The 14,459-nt window shown below is 45.0% G+C and overlaps 2 protein-coding genes across 4 annotated transcripts in view; one reads left to right on the forward strand and one right to left on the reverse strand.

Moving 5' to 3' along the window:
* The window catches only part of adamts13 (ADAM metallopeptidase with thrombospondin type 1 motif, 13), a 570,965-nt gene that overhangs the window by 102,226 nt on the left and 454,280 nt on the right, over positions 1–14,459 (forward strand). The window lies entirely within an intron of this gene.
* Positions 1–14,459, reverse strand: part of crata (carnitine O-acetyltransferase a) — a 72,567-nt gene that overhangs the window by 26,921 nt on the left and 31,187 nt on the right. For 2 of the 3 annotated variants that reach the window (XM_028808647.2, XM_028808649.2), the window contains exons 2-7: positions 8,080–8,358; positions 7,813–7,931; positions 3,608–3,661; positions 3,209–3,374; positions 2,946–3,120; positions 185–363 (exon numbers count right to left, since the gene is read on the reverse strand). In XM_028808647.2, coding sequence (XP_028664480.1) covers positions 185–363; positions 2,946–3,120; positions 3,209–3,374; positions 3,608–3,661; positions 7,813–7,931; positions 8,080–8,358 — 972 coding nt within the window. Of the gene's footprint in view, positions 1–184; positions 364–2,945; positions 3,121–3,208; positions 3,375–3,607; positions 3,662–7,812; positions 7,966–8,079; positions 8,359–14,459 lie in introns of those variants that run through there. The other variant, XM_028808650.2, reaches the window with a different exon arrangement.

Raw genomic sequence — 14,459 nt, forward strand, 5'->3', positions numbered from 1 at the left:
TGCCCACTCTCTACCCCAAAGTTTGAGTTGATGCCAACCCCCAGTTCATGGAGTTTGAGTTGATACCTTTTCTCTACCTTACTAGTCTGCTTGTTTGGTCTAACAACCATTCAGTACTGTAGATAATGTAATTGAGTTGATGCCCACTTGCGTCTGGAGCAACACCTGCCCATCACCAACTTACCTGAAGGGTCTTGTCAAACCATCTATTTCCACTGTTCCAACGACTTCCACCCCCATGGAGCATTTGAGTAGCAACACGACTGAGGTACAGCTCATCTGAGACACGTGGCATTGGGGCATCCAGGCACACAGTGAAGATGCTCTTCTGGATCGCTTTAACAGATTCCTTGTTTGTCTTATCTAGTAGGAAAAAAAACACAAACACATACAGTACATGCATTAGGACCTGCTGGGAGAAGAACAGCAGAGCTGCCGTTTTTACCACATTCAAAGTTATTCTATTATGTACTTTTAATTTTTGTTCTGGGGACACCATTTTGTTTTTTAGGTTCTCTGGGAGGGCAGCACAGTGGCGCAGAGGTAGTGCTGCTGCCTCGCAGTAAGGAGACCTGGGTTCGCTTCCCGGGTCTTCCCTGTGTGGAGTTTCCATGTTCTCCCCGTGTCTGCGTGGGTCTCCTCCGGGTGCTCCGGTTTCCTCCCACAGTCCAAAGAAATGCTGGTTAGGTGCATTGGCAATCCTAAATCGTCCCTCGTGTGTGTGTGTGCCCTGATGTGGGCTGGAGCCCTGCCCGGGGATTGTTCCTGCCTTGCGCCCTGTGTTGGCTGGGATTGGCTCCAGCAGACCCCCATGACCCTATGTTAGGATATAGCGGGTTGGAAAATGACTGGGTTCTCTGGGTCAGCGCCATTTTCCGTCAGCCCTTACATGGTTGCAGCACTGTTGTTTATTTTTACTAGACTGGTCAACTGTCACATGACTTTGCTCCCTGGCCTATTTAAAATCACTGCACAACATTTTAGATATACAAGCTTTTGAATAATTCAAAAAACGGTAATCTTTGTATGTTTTAAAGAAAAACTTCACACAAAAATGAAGATGTTCGTACATCTTTAATTTCTCTCATGTTGTTTGTAGTGATAGCAGAGAAAAACTTATTCACGTTTGGAGAATGCATGTAACAGATTTCACGATACACTGAGCTTCAATATGGACCTGAACAATATTAAAATGTCCACGACAAAATAAATTTCTCATGTCACATAATCCATATGTCAGGCATCAAGTCGTATACTCCCAACTGCTATGAAATGAGTGCACTCTAATAATGGCACGGGTGTTGGCCTCCACAAACAATCCGACCCTAAACTCCAACAGCGGGCTTCAGCAACTGATATGGCATTGAAAAACTCAATTTTTAAAACGGTAGGCTCCAGCACTAAGCTAATTTCAGTACCAGAATTAAGTTGCTGCTTTCAAGTACCTTGTGAACAATCATGTATTTAGCATGATCATGACTCCAAGAAAACTTTGCTCTTTAATGTTTAATATGCATGTTTTTCTGGGTTTGAGTCACAATAGGGAAACAACCAAACCCTACACCCCCATTTGTCAAACATACAGTATATATTAATAATAATATGCTGGAAAGTCCAAGGTGGATTATCCGCTCAACATAATGATTTACGGTTATGGAGTACAGTGCAACTAGGAGGTGGCCATGTGTCCATGCTGAGGGGAATGAAACAGGTGGGAGCCGGGGACATTGCATTTCATCTTCCCCAAATCTGCCCAAGCGTGTATGCTGTCCAAATCCCTCTGTAACAATTTATTAACAGTTTATTCAGGGCATTGCCTCCCCTGAATTGCTAGATGGCAGCTCCCTGGGTTACGGTACCACCACGGATTCCCACAGGGCACACTGTGAATTGTAGTTCACTGCCTCAGCCCTGTTAGGTTCCAGGGGTGTTGCCAAGTGACTAGCAAGCTATGTTTCGTCGAGCTCCAGCATTACCTGGAAGTGCTCATAGGTCCCAGCTTTGGGACACCAGAAGTACTCCAAGGTTTTATATAAAAGGAGCTGCCTGTCTCAACTTGGGGAGCCAGAGTCGGGAGGAGGAGGACGACGCTTGTTGGGAGGAATGGAGGTTGAGACACTGAGAGAAGAGACGTCAGAGTTGCAGAATGTCACTGGGCTAAGAAACTAATTGTGGTTGTAGCATGGGAAACGCTTACTGGAAGGGTTTCCCATGAAAAAAAAAACTTTGTTTATTAGCAACTTGTATTAAGTGTTTGGAGAGCTGCAGCAAACCCTGGTGGTCACACTTCCTTGTTTTAAAAACAAAATGACATGTAAACGAGAAGCTGTAAAGTCAGTTTTAGAACAAACTGAAACTGAACCATTAGTCGAATCAAGCGATAGTGACGACAATGTTAATTGGTCATCAGAAGTTGACATGAAGAGTAGAACTGATGGATACGACACTGTACGACTGAACTGCCATAATATGCATGATGAATTTGGTTGCCTGGAGGTTTACTGTGGTGCAAGTAGGTGTGTGGCAAAAAGGCAAACTGATTACTGCTGTCCAAATCCCTCTCTGACAATTTAGCTGATTTTACATTGCCTGCCGTCACCACCTACTTTGGCATCATCTGCAAGTTTACCTGCAAACGTGACCAGCTTACTAGCTATATTCTTGTCCAGATGACTTATGTATGGGTGGGCTGTTAAAATCACCTAATTCTGAAAATATTTCCCTTACCATTACCCTATGCTTCCTGTGTTTGAGCCAATATTGTATCTACCCACAGGTAGTTCTCTAAATCCTCACTTCTTTTAGTCTAATCACTAACCTTTCACATGGTACCATTTCAAAAGTCTTCTGAAAACCAAAATAAAGGTGGTTACCTCCCGGACCACCCCTTTCATTATATTTTATTGTGCATACTGTTCTCACATTAAAGTGTACGTAACACCCACCTTTGATAAGGTTGTTATAGGCATTCCCCCAGGTATTGCGGTGCTGGGAGGTGAGGATTCCAATAGGTTCCTTGTTGGTCTGCAGAGAGGAGTTCCAAATCTTCTCCAGCTGGGTGCAGATCTGGTCGACGGTCAGTGGGGAGCCATCGCTGTTATAAACGTCCAGGACAAAAAACTAGAAAGAGAAGTCATTGTGTGCCACACCGCTCTCCTTCAATGAGTGTGAGATGTAGTCACACATAGTGGACATCAGGGAGTCCTACCTGGAAGTTGTGCACGATGGTCACATGGGTGGGAGGACTCTTGCTGAGTGTATAATTAATGACGGTGTCCCTCTTGGGACCTGGGATACGGCAAGAGGAGAGGATCTGATAGTACTGATTCATGCAGAGGGGCTTCCCTCCTAGATATTCCACAGGCAACGTCTCACTGCGGACAAACAACAAGGCCACTCTAGTCAGCTGGATGGTAGAACAAGGCATGCAGGCATCATGCACAGTAGCTGTAAACTTAAAGCCAGACAACACCAAAAGGTTATAAAGTCAAAGGTACGATGAATGGGCTTTCCTCTGAGACAAAGGGCTGTCTTTGGTAAGTGGGGAGCTGGGGTGCAGTGAGAAGCCACGGACAACAAGTTGAGGGCTTATTTGCAAAATACTTACTTGTCAATCATGGTTTTGAAGTCCAAAACACCGGCGATTAGCTTTGCAGCATACCTGGAGAAGATTGGAGATATGAAAAAAAGCCGGGGTTAAAGGCGTGAGAGCAGCAGGACAAGTATGAGACATAGGTAGGGTGGGGATGACTGGGTTCTAGAAAATATAGGGGAAAAATCAAAACGTATATCCCAAGGTGACAGGGGATAGCAGCTACTTGTGGGTGTTTATGTAATGAGGGCTGGGGCGAAGGCTTTGGTGTGCCCACTTAAAAAGTCATGCTTACATACCTGGAGTATTGACAGCAATAAAAGTTACCCAATATGCAACATAATAAAACCTTATAGTTAACAATGTAAGGCCTTCAAAAGGTCAGAAACCATTTCAACTTTCCCTCTCCTTCTTTTGAGGCAGTAACGGGATCCCATTGTTAAATCTGCTTCTAAACAGTGACACCAGACCTTCACCTCTGGGAGATATCCGAGGGGAACTAAAGACCTGACAGTCAGGAGGAGAGAGTTCAGAGAAGGGAGCAAACTCATCTTCCTAAAACCATGTTTCGGTCAAAAACATAAAATCCAAATCACAAGATGTGCAAAAATCCTGCAGAATAAAAGTTTTGTCTGCTAGCGATCTAGTATTCAGTAAAACCATGGTAATCTTCAACTCACTGCTAGCCAGCTGAGAAACACGCTCTAGAGGACGAAGATTCCTATGATCTACACTGCGATTACTCCTCCTCAGCCTGCGCAGGAAAGGAAGCAGCACAGGGGATTCAGGAATGACTGACTGGAGACACTGGAAACCTGGCACCACGTAGCGCAGGGCAGGATGACAGTTGAGGGTGCCACCGGAGATGCTATAGGAACCAGTCCCACATAGGGTTTCTCGTAGGGGTTGCATGGAAGGCCTTTCATCTTACCCTCACACCACTAAGCTTTCCACATCTTCTACGCCTCCTCATATGGTTCTTCCCACCAGCAGCAATGCAAGTAGACTGGCACAGCCAATGGTGGAATATATGAGAGAGGCGTAGGGGACATGAAGGCCAATCACCTAAATCATTTCTCAACCACCTTTTTACAGAGTCTCGATTATTCAAAAGTGTTAGGTGATCATTCACCAGCAAAGACGAAACATTATTAAGAAAATGACGGCAAAATCCAGACAATTAAAAACAGCCAAGTGAACATGAAAGGTGGGGAGCCGAACGCACTGGCGCCATCCCATGTAAATCATAATCACTATCATCATCATCATCACTGTCACCTGATGCTGCAGTCACCCATAAAACAAGTTAATGACGACACTTCTTACCTGGTTTGAGAAACAACTGCCCCTTGATCTAAATCCTGGATTATATAATGGGATTATGCCCTCTGTGAGGGGCTCCACTCAGAACCCCTATCCAGCAGGGGAACCTACAGCATTGAAGAATGGGGGAAGGCAGTTTACTCAGGGCATTACCTCCTCCAAACTACCAGATGGCAACCCCCATGGGTTATGGTGCCACCATGTATTGCCACAGGGCACACTGGTAACTTGTAGTTTGCTGTATCAGCCAAAGGGGCGCAGAAAGGACTAGCGAGCCCTATTTCGTCGAGCTACAGCAATATCTGGAAATGCTTCCGGGTCCCAGCTTTGGGACACTGGAGGTACTTCAGGGTTTTATTTATAAGGAGTTGCCTGTCTCATCTTGGGAAGCCAGAGTTGGGAGGAGGAAGACGAAGGTTGTTGGGAGGAATGGAGGAAGCAGAGACAGTGAGAGAGAGAGAGGTGGAGAGACTGAGAGAAGAGTTGTCAGAGTTGCAGAGTGTTACTGGGCTTAGAAACTGTAATTGTGGTTGTGACATGGGAAACGCATACTGGAAGGGTTTCTCATGAATAAAACCTTTGTTTATCGGCGACTTGTGTCCGAGCCTTTGTGGTAGGTGTTTGGGGAGCTGCAGCACCCCCTGGTGGTCACACTTACTTGTTTTAAAACAAAAATGACATGTAAACAAGAAATTGTAAAGACAATTTTAGAACAAATTGAAACTGAACCATTAGTTGAATCAAGCGATAGTGATGACGATGTGAGTTGGTCATCAGAAGTTGACATGGAGAGTGGAACTGATGCATACGGCACTGTACGACTGAACTGCCATAAAATGCATGATGAATTTGGTTGCCTCAAGGTTCACTGTGGTGCAAGTAGGTACGTGGCAAAAAGGCAAAACGTTTACGATCAACTAGAAGTACAAGAAATGCCCCCTAGTGGCTACATACCATATATTTTAGATATGGAGAACTGCTTTTTCCTACATTTGACATATCACATTGTGGCAAGCGGCTGGGGGTGGCACCCAGCTGGGATGCCTGGAAGGACCACGAGGGGGCGACCGCCCTGGTAGCTTTGGGGACCACGGGAACTGAGCTTGGAAGCTCAACCCTACAGGGCGCCCCAATGCCTGGAGAGCCCTGGTCCTCAGCACTTCCGCCACACCCGGAAGTGCTGGAGGGAAGACAACCAGGGACACCCGGAGTGCTTCCGGGTGTGCAGCCGGTACTTCCGCCACACTGGGGAGTGCTGGTGGAAGATTATCGGGAGGCACCTGGAGCACATCCAAGTGATTATAAAAGGGGACGCCTCCCTCCATTCGATGGCTTGAGTTGGGAGCGGAGAAGGACGGAGCTCGGGAGGAGTGGAAAGGAGGCGGCCTGAAGAAAGGCATTGTGTGAGAGGTCTGAACTTTGGGGGAGTTTTGGGGTTGTGTGTGTTTCACTTGTGTAAATATGAATTAACGTGTGTTGGGTGTTGTACCTACGGTGTCTGCCTGTCTGTGTCTGGGCTGCATTCAACAACATATACAAGGAAGAGTGCCATTCAGTGGTCTCACATGTCCTAAATCTCACACACACACACACACACATACTGGAGACCACCTTTCTTTGGTTTGAGGTGCTCCCTCTTCTCTAATTAGCGCTGCAAGAACAAGACCCTCCAAAAAACTCACTACTGATTTTTACTGTTTGCTGATAGTGATTCCAGCTGGGGTCTCTCACTACTTTATGTCTAACTAAAAAGATTACAATATGCAAGCTTTCGAGGCAACTCAGGCTCCTTCTTCAGGCAAAATGTAATCAATTAAATCTTGCTTGAAGAAGGGACCTGAGTTGCCTTGAAAGCTTGCATATTGTAATCTTTTTGGTTAGCCAAAAAAGCCTATGAATGTTACGTCCCTTAACATCTGGTTTAAATTGTCTTCTTAAGTAGAAAAATACAATTCCCATAAGCCCTGATGAATCCTTACAAGCCCCACTTAAAGGCACAGCTCCCCAAGAACACTTGCTCTCATAAATCTGCATTCTTACAGCAGTTGTCATTGTGTCACGTGTGCAAGGGTACAATAAAATTCTGACTTGCACGCCCAAAACAATATCACCGAATAGGGTCTTCCTACCCCAAGTGAGAAAGAGACATCCATACAGAAGATGAGCACCTGCAGACAGGTCCTAGCACCAAGGGTCTACTTTACTTGGTTTAAGCCGAGCCATGCAGAGAAAAAAACAGAGCCTCCATGTGTCAGCGGTCAGAATCTCCCTTCACGGATTTGCAGAGCACCACATAGAAGGTCAAGTTCTCCTTCAGCAACACCATTGCTTCTAAACCTTGATATCTCAGAAGGTTTCCCCATTAATATAGCAGACGTGTACTCCTTCCTCACCCCAATGTATAACAGGTTGGTGCCTCCAAACAGGATCATACAGTATATGGGGATACCCAGACTCCTTAGGGGTATTGTAAAAGGGGTTTGATGCACCCAATAAAACAACAAGCATGTTATTTTTTTTTTGTGCCTTGACAAAGTGGTGACAGGTGGCTTCTCCAGAGAATGTGTGAGCTACAAATAGCAAGTATGTGAAAGGGCACCGAGCACAAAGTTCAGTGAGCTCTGACCATTTCGCTGTCAGGACAGTACTAGGGGGAAAAGGGGCCTGCGGGAACTCAAGAATCCTGACCTACTACATTACAACCAAATGTCACACCTACTGCATTTTCCATGGCCTCCTGTACCTGAGTGAAAGAGATGGCACCCTAGCATGGAGATAAAGACCCTGCAGGGCATACACTTCACTGTAGAAGCAAAAGACAAATGAATCTGAAGCTAATTTCTGGCTCCTTTGAAACACACTGCCATTTTTGTCTTTTAATTCCTGTTCTCACTTACCTGATTTGACCCTGCCGGTCATGGAACTCCAATTTGGGCAAGACGACTCCAGGGCTGGAATGGATCACCACGGGCATGCGGTACTCCAGGTACGCCGTCTGCAGCCACCAGTCAGACAGCTGGACAGAGACACACAGCATGCTGGCATTTATACTGCTAGATACAAAGTAAGAGGACAGGGAGCAGGCATGGAGGTCACATCAGAAAGGGGCGCCCTCCACCCTATCTCCTTCCCACAAAGCTGACCGAATGCTCGGTGAGACGTACCCAGTTCTCTGTTTTGCGGGCTCTCCTCTCGAGCCCCTTCTGCAGTCGCTCCCCGACGCCCCCTGGTTTCCCAAACTCATCCAGAAGGTGTTTTGTGTGCTCCAACTCCTCTTGACTGATGATGGGCTGCAGAACGGCCATGTACCGATCAAGGGTCTGCTGAAGTGGGGGAACAGGCAGCTTTGGGAGTCCCTCCTGGTGAGCCAGATAACGTCCTGGGATCTTGGTTAGAGAAACGGGCTTCACAAGACTGGAAGACTGCATCCTGGCTGGCTTGGCCTTCAAAAGGAGAACAGAAACCAGACAGAGAAAAAAAAAATGTCAGTTTGTCAAAGGCAGCTTCTCGTGTGTGGCTAAGCCATTAATGCTGGCCGGTTTCATAGCTTATGAGGATCAGGGTAGGGGGCTCTTACATGTCCACCATGAACCTCACAGTCTCACTCAAAGAGCCTATGTGACTACGAAGGTGCTATATAACACTTCAACTCAGGTTATTCTGGTAGGAGTGGGAGTAAGGTGGGAAACAGCCCTACACAATAAGCCTGCACATCGAACAGCACACCCACCCACACACGTACACACCCATCACCCACACACACACATAAACACTCATCCACACACACACACACACACACACCCATCACGAACACACGGACACACCCATTACCCACACATAAACATACACAAGCACAAACCCATCACCCACATACTCAACACCAACACACACACACACATTGAGGCAATTCTGGAATCCAATCGGACCCCAAAAGATCAACTTCTCAACTCAAAAGAGCGGAGACATTAATAGAGAGGCAGTGTGGGTGATGGATGAGAGAGCCAGCAATAACAACAGGGCCACCAAGTGGTCTCCTTTGACTTTCTTGTATACTCAGATATGGGGATGGATATTTGAGGAGTAAACCGCAAGACAATTATTATATTTTTATATAATGTACTGTACATTAAAGAACCATCAACAACAAATGAAATCAAATTAATAACATATTGAACAATTATAAAAGTAAAGTTGAATAAATCGGACTCTACAGTTGTATAAATAAAAGGTAAAGTACCACTTCCGGTTAACGAAGATAGCCCAAAAGTTTACAGAAATCTACGTTTTGTACCTCATACTTGTATGCAAAATTTGGTTGACCAAACTGAAAGCATCCTCAAGTCATCGTGTTTACACACACACACATAATTCCAAAAATGGTACTTTTGGACTCAGGGAGGTCTAAAATGTCAAGATTCAACAAAATCTCAAAATGGAATTTTTGCATGATTACAATACTTTCCCTATACTTGCTTTCTTTCCTTAACCCAGTCTACAGATGTACCCGGGCAACTGTGGGTACTTTGGCTAGTCGTTATATTGTAAGGAATAAGAGCTGTGAGTGGCAGATATGATATACAGTTAGGTCCATAAATATTTGGACAGAGACAACTTGTTTCTAATTTTGGTTCTATACATTACCACAATGAATTTGAAATGAAACAACTCCGATGCAATTGAAGTGCAGACTTTCAGCTTTAACTCAGTGGGGTGAAAAAAATGATTGCATAAAAATGTGAGGCAACTAAAGCATTTTTTGAACACAATCCCTTCATTTCAGGGGCTCCAAAGTAATTGGACAATTGACTCAAAGGCTATTTCATGGCCAGGTGTGATCAAGTCCGTCATTATGTCCTTATCAATGAAGCAGATAAAAGGCCTGGAGTTGATTTGAGGTGTGATGCTTGCATGTGGAAGATTTTGCTGTGAACAGACAACATGCGGTCAAAGGAGCTCTCCATGCAGGTGAAAGAAGCCATCCTTAAGCTGCGAAAACAGAAAAAACCCATCTGAGAAATTGCTACCATATTACGAGTGGCAAAATCTACAGTTTGGTACATCCTGAGAAAGAAAGCAAGCACTGGTGAACTCAGCAACGCAAAAAGACCTGGACGTCCACAGAAGACAACAGTGGTGGATGATCGCAGAATCATTTCCATGGTGAAGAGAAACCCCTTCACAACAGCCAACCAAGTGAACAACACTCTCCAGGGGGTCGGCGTATCGATATCCAAGTCTACCCATAAAGAGAAGACTGCATGAAAGTAAATACAGAGGGTGCACTGCAAGGTGTAAGCCACTCATAAGCCTCAAGAATAGAAAGACTAGATTGGACTTTGCTAAAGAACATCTTAAAAAGCCAGCACAGTTCTGGAAAAACTTTCTTTGGACAGATGAAACCAAGATCAACCTCTACCAGAACGATGGCAAGAAAAAAGTATGGAGAAGGTGTGGAACAGCTCATTATCCAAATCATACCACATCATCTGTAAAACACGGTGGAGGCAGTGTGATGGCTTGGGCGTGCATGGCTGCCAGTGGCACTGGGACACTAGTGTTTATTGATGATGTGACACAGGACAGAAGCAGTCGAATGAATTCTGAGGTGTTCAGAGACATACTGTCTGCTCAAATCCAGCTAAATGACGTCAAATTGATTGGGCGGCGTTTCATGATACAGATGGACAATGACCCAAAACATACAGCCAAAGCAACCCAGGAGTTTATTAAAGCAAAGAAGTGGAAAATTCTTGAATGGCCAAGTCAGTCACCTGATCTTAACCCAACTGAGCAGGCATTTCACTTGTTGAAGACTAAACTTCAGACAGAAAGGCCCATAAACAAACAGCAACTGAAAGCCGCTGCAGTAAAGGCCTGGCAGAGCATTAAAAAGGAGGAAACCCAACATCTGGTGATGTCCAGGAGTTCAAGACTTCAGGCTGTCATTGCCAGCAAAGGGTTTTCAACCAAGTATTAGAAATGAACATATTATTTCCAGTTATTTAATTTGTCCAATTACTTTTGAGCCCCTGAAATGAAGGGATTGTGTTAAACAAATGCTTTAGTTGCCTCACATTTTTATGCAATCGTTTTGTTCACCCCACTGAATTAAAGCTGAAAGTCTGCACTTCAACTGCATCTGAGTTGTTTCATTTCAAATTCATTGCGGTAATGTACAGAAACAAAATTAGAAAAAAGTTGTCTCTGTCCAAATATTTATGGACCTAACAGTAAATAAATTAGTAAGGATATTCTAATAAAAATTCACAATGCAAGTCACTATAAAACAAATGATGCCTGTTTTGTGTGCTAGGAGGTTGTCTACAAACCATTAACAGACCAGCAATTTACAAGCACTTTGTACTAGAGGTCAAGATGGAACACACCATATCAAAAGGAATAAAAGAACTTGGTGTAAAAGTCAGTGTTTGAAATATTCTAATAGAGCTCACAGTGCTAGGTGCTAAATACAGAATGATACGTTTTATTACCAACTATAAAAAAGCATTACATGAAACTGAACTAGAAGGACTCTGTACTAGAGTTCATGATGAAAAGCACTATATAAAAGACAAAAGAAGTAGCTTGTGTTAAAGGCAACATTCTAAATAAAGTTTTAGTAAGAGCTTGCTGTGCACAGATTGATCAGCACTGTGCAGCACTGCTTATTGTGATTATTGTGGTGCTCGGCCTGGACACAGACAGGCAGACATCGCTGGTTCAAACCCACACACGTTTATTTACAATATTTACTATTTACAAAGGTGCACACAACCCCAAAACTCCCCCAAAGTCCAGGCCTCTGTCACAATGATGCCTCTTTCTCTTCAGGCTGCCTCCTTTCCTCTCCTCTGAGCTCTGTCCTTCTCCACTCCCGACTCAAGCCATCAAACGGAGGGAGGCAGCCCCTTTTATAATCGCCCGGATGTGCTCCAGGTGCCTCCCAATAATCTTCCGCCAGCACTCCCCAGTGTGGCGGAAGTACTGGCTGCGCACCCGGAAGCACTCCGGGTGTCCCTGGTTGTCTTCCCCCCAGCACTTCCGGGTGTAGCGGAAGTGCTGAGGACCAGGGGCTCTCCAGGCATCGGGGCGCCCCCTGGCGGTGACCACGGGCCCCTATAGGGTTGAGCTTCCAAGCTCAGTTCCCGTGGTCCCCAAAGCCACCAGGGTGGTCACCCCCCCCTCGTGGTCTGGAGGAGGCTTAAGCCCTCCTCCGGTCCTCCTGGGCATCCCCGGCTGGGTACCACCCCCAGCCACACGCCACACTATATAGTTGACTCAAGGTGTATTCAGTCCCTTTCACTTTCCACACACTTTTCTTGCACTGAAGATTTCATTTTAAATGGATAAATTTGCCATTTTTGTCCCTCAGACTTCACTCAGTACCCACAAGTTCAGAAACCCCAAGTGTCCCAGACATTACTCTTGGACCCCTATAAAGCTTCAGCTAAGAACTTAGGCCTGATTGTTAACAGCTTTTTCAAGATCAACAAACTGATAAATTCTGTGGTTAAATGCAGCTCCTTCCAGCTGAGACTTTTAGCTAAGGTAAATACTTTTCTTTCTTTTAGTGATCTTCAAAAGGCCATCCATGCTTTTATAACATATCACTTGGTCTATTGTAACTCCTTGTATGTACAGTAGGTATTGATCAGGCCTTGTTATGACACCTACAACTTATCCAGGACGCTGCTGCTCGCTTGTTGACTGGCTCTCGTGAACAAGAACATATTTCACCAATACTCACCTCAATCCATTGGCTTCGGGTCCGATTCAGAATTGATTTTAAAATTCTATTACTTCTTTTTAAATGTTTGAATGGAACAGCCCTGTCTTACCTCTCGGGCCTTCTTCACTTGCATGTGCCGACAAAAGCACTGCAGCCTACTAGCCACATGCTCTTAGTTGTGCAAAGTGGGGAATCAGACTTTAGTGGTGGCTGTTTCTTTTCTTTGCAATGGGTCTGCACCAACACTGGCCATTTTTAAATTATTCTTAAAGTCTTGTCTTTTCTCGCTGGCATTTAACCCTGCAAGAGGTTGACATTATATTTGTATATGTTGACTTATGTATATTCATAATTATAAATAAGTATGCATGGGCACGTGTACTTTGAATTTATCTTTTATGTAATGGTTGGTTATGTTTGCAGTTTTGTGATGTGTATTGTGGCACCCGAACGGGGCTCATGCCCAGCCGGGATGCCCAGGAAGACAGGAGGAGGGCTCATTCCTCCTCCAGACCGTGAGGGGGCGTCCGCCCTGGTTGTATTGGGGGCCACGGGTACAGGGATTGGAAGCCCAACCCTGTAGGGGCCCGTGGTCACCGCCAGGGGGCGTCCCCCTGCCTGAAGGACCCTGGACCCAGTACTTCCGCCATACCAGGAAGTGCTGGGGGGAAGAAGAGAGGGAACACCCGGAGTGCTTCCGGGAGGACAGCCGGCATTTCCGCCACACTGTCACATGCGTGTGCTTAGGGAACAACTTAAGTGCTTAGATCAGGGGTCCCCAACTCCAGTCCTGGCTGCAGATTTTCATTCTAACCCTTTTCTTAATTAGTGACTTGCTTTTGCTGCTAATTAACTTCTTTTGCATTAATTGCAATTGACTTGCTCTTGAAGACTCGGACCCCTTAATTGTTTCTTGTTTTTTAATTAGCTGCCAAACAATAATGAGATACAAAATGAGCCAAAACAGGACCAGCACACTGTGTCCATCATACAATATCTGAAAATAAAGAAAGGTGAAGGTCTCAGGAATGCTGATCTGCTCAGGTCCACAAAACATTTGACCAGAGCTCTTAGAAACAAGAACAAGAACAATATCAGAAATGTCTGCCATTGCACAATGAGAGCAGCAACAAGCCACGGAATTAAAGAACGAGTTTAATTAACGACAAGACTCAGTGCCTAATTAAGCAACTGGTTGGAGTGAAATTGGTTGGAGTTTGAGACCCTGACTTAGTTGGTCTTCTGTTGGCTCCCTCACTTCACATTTCACTTCTGTTTGGGTGCCATTTAAGGAAAGAAATGAAGCAACTGAGAGGAACGATGAAGAAATTTATGGGAACAAATCTTAGAAAAAAGACAATTAAAATGAATTCAAAAGAAGTTAATTAGCAGCAAAAACATGGTCACTAATTAAGAAAACGGTTAGAATGAAAATCTAGAAAATCAAACTGTGGTGAGGCACAGATCAGTGCAAAGGGGATAAACCTATTAATAAAGCGTTGAGTGTTCCCAGGAGCTCAGTAACCACAAGAATTGTGAAAGAAAAGAAGTTTGGAGTTGACTGTCTGGACAAATTGCGTAACTGGGCAAGAAGGACCCTTGGTCAGTGAGGTGAGCAGGAAAGCAACGGTCACCTTAACAGAGCATCAGAAGTCCTACGCTGAGATGGGAGAACCTGTCGGCTGGAGGACCATCTCAGCAGCACTCCATCAATAAGGCATTTATGGTAGAGCAGCTGACTCCCACTTGGAGTTTGCTAAAGAACTCTTGACAACATGTGGAAAAAGATCCTCTAGTCTGATTAGACAGAAAATG

The sequence above is a fragment of the Erpetoichthys calabaricus genome, chromosome 9, assembly GCF_900747795.2.
Source record: "Erpetoichthys calabaricus chromosome 9, fErpCal1.3, whole genome shotgun sequence".
Taxonomy (NCBI): domain Eukaryota; kingdom Metazoa; phylum Chordata; class Cladistia; order Polypteriformes; family Polypteridae; genus Erpetoichthys; species Erpetoichthys calabaricus.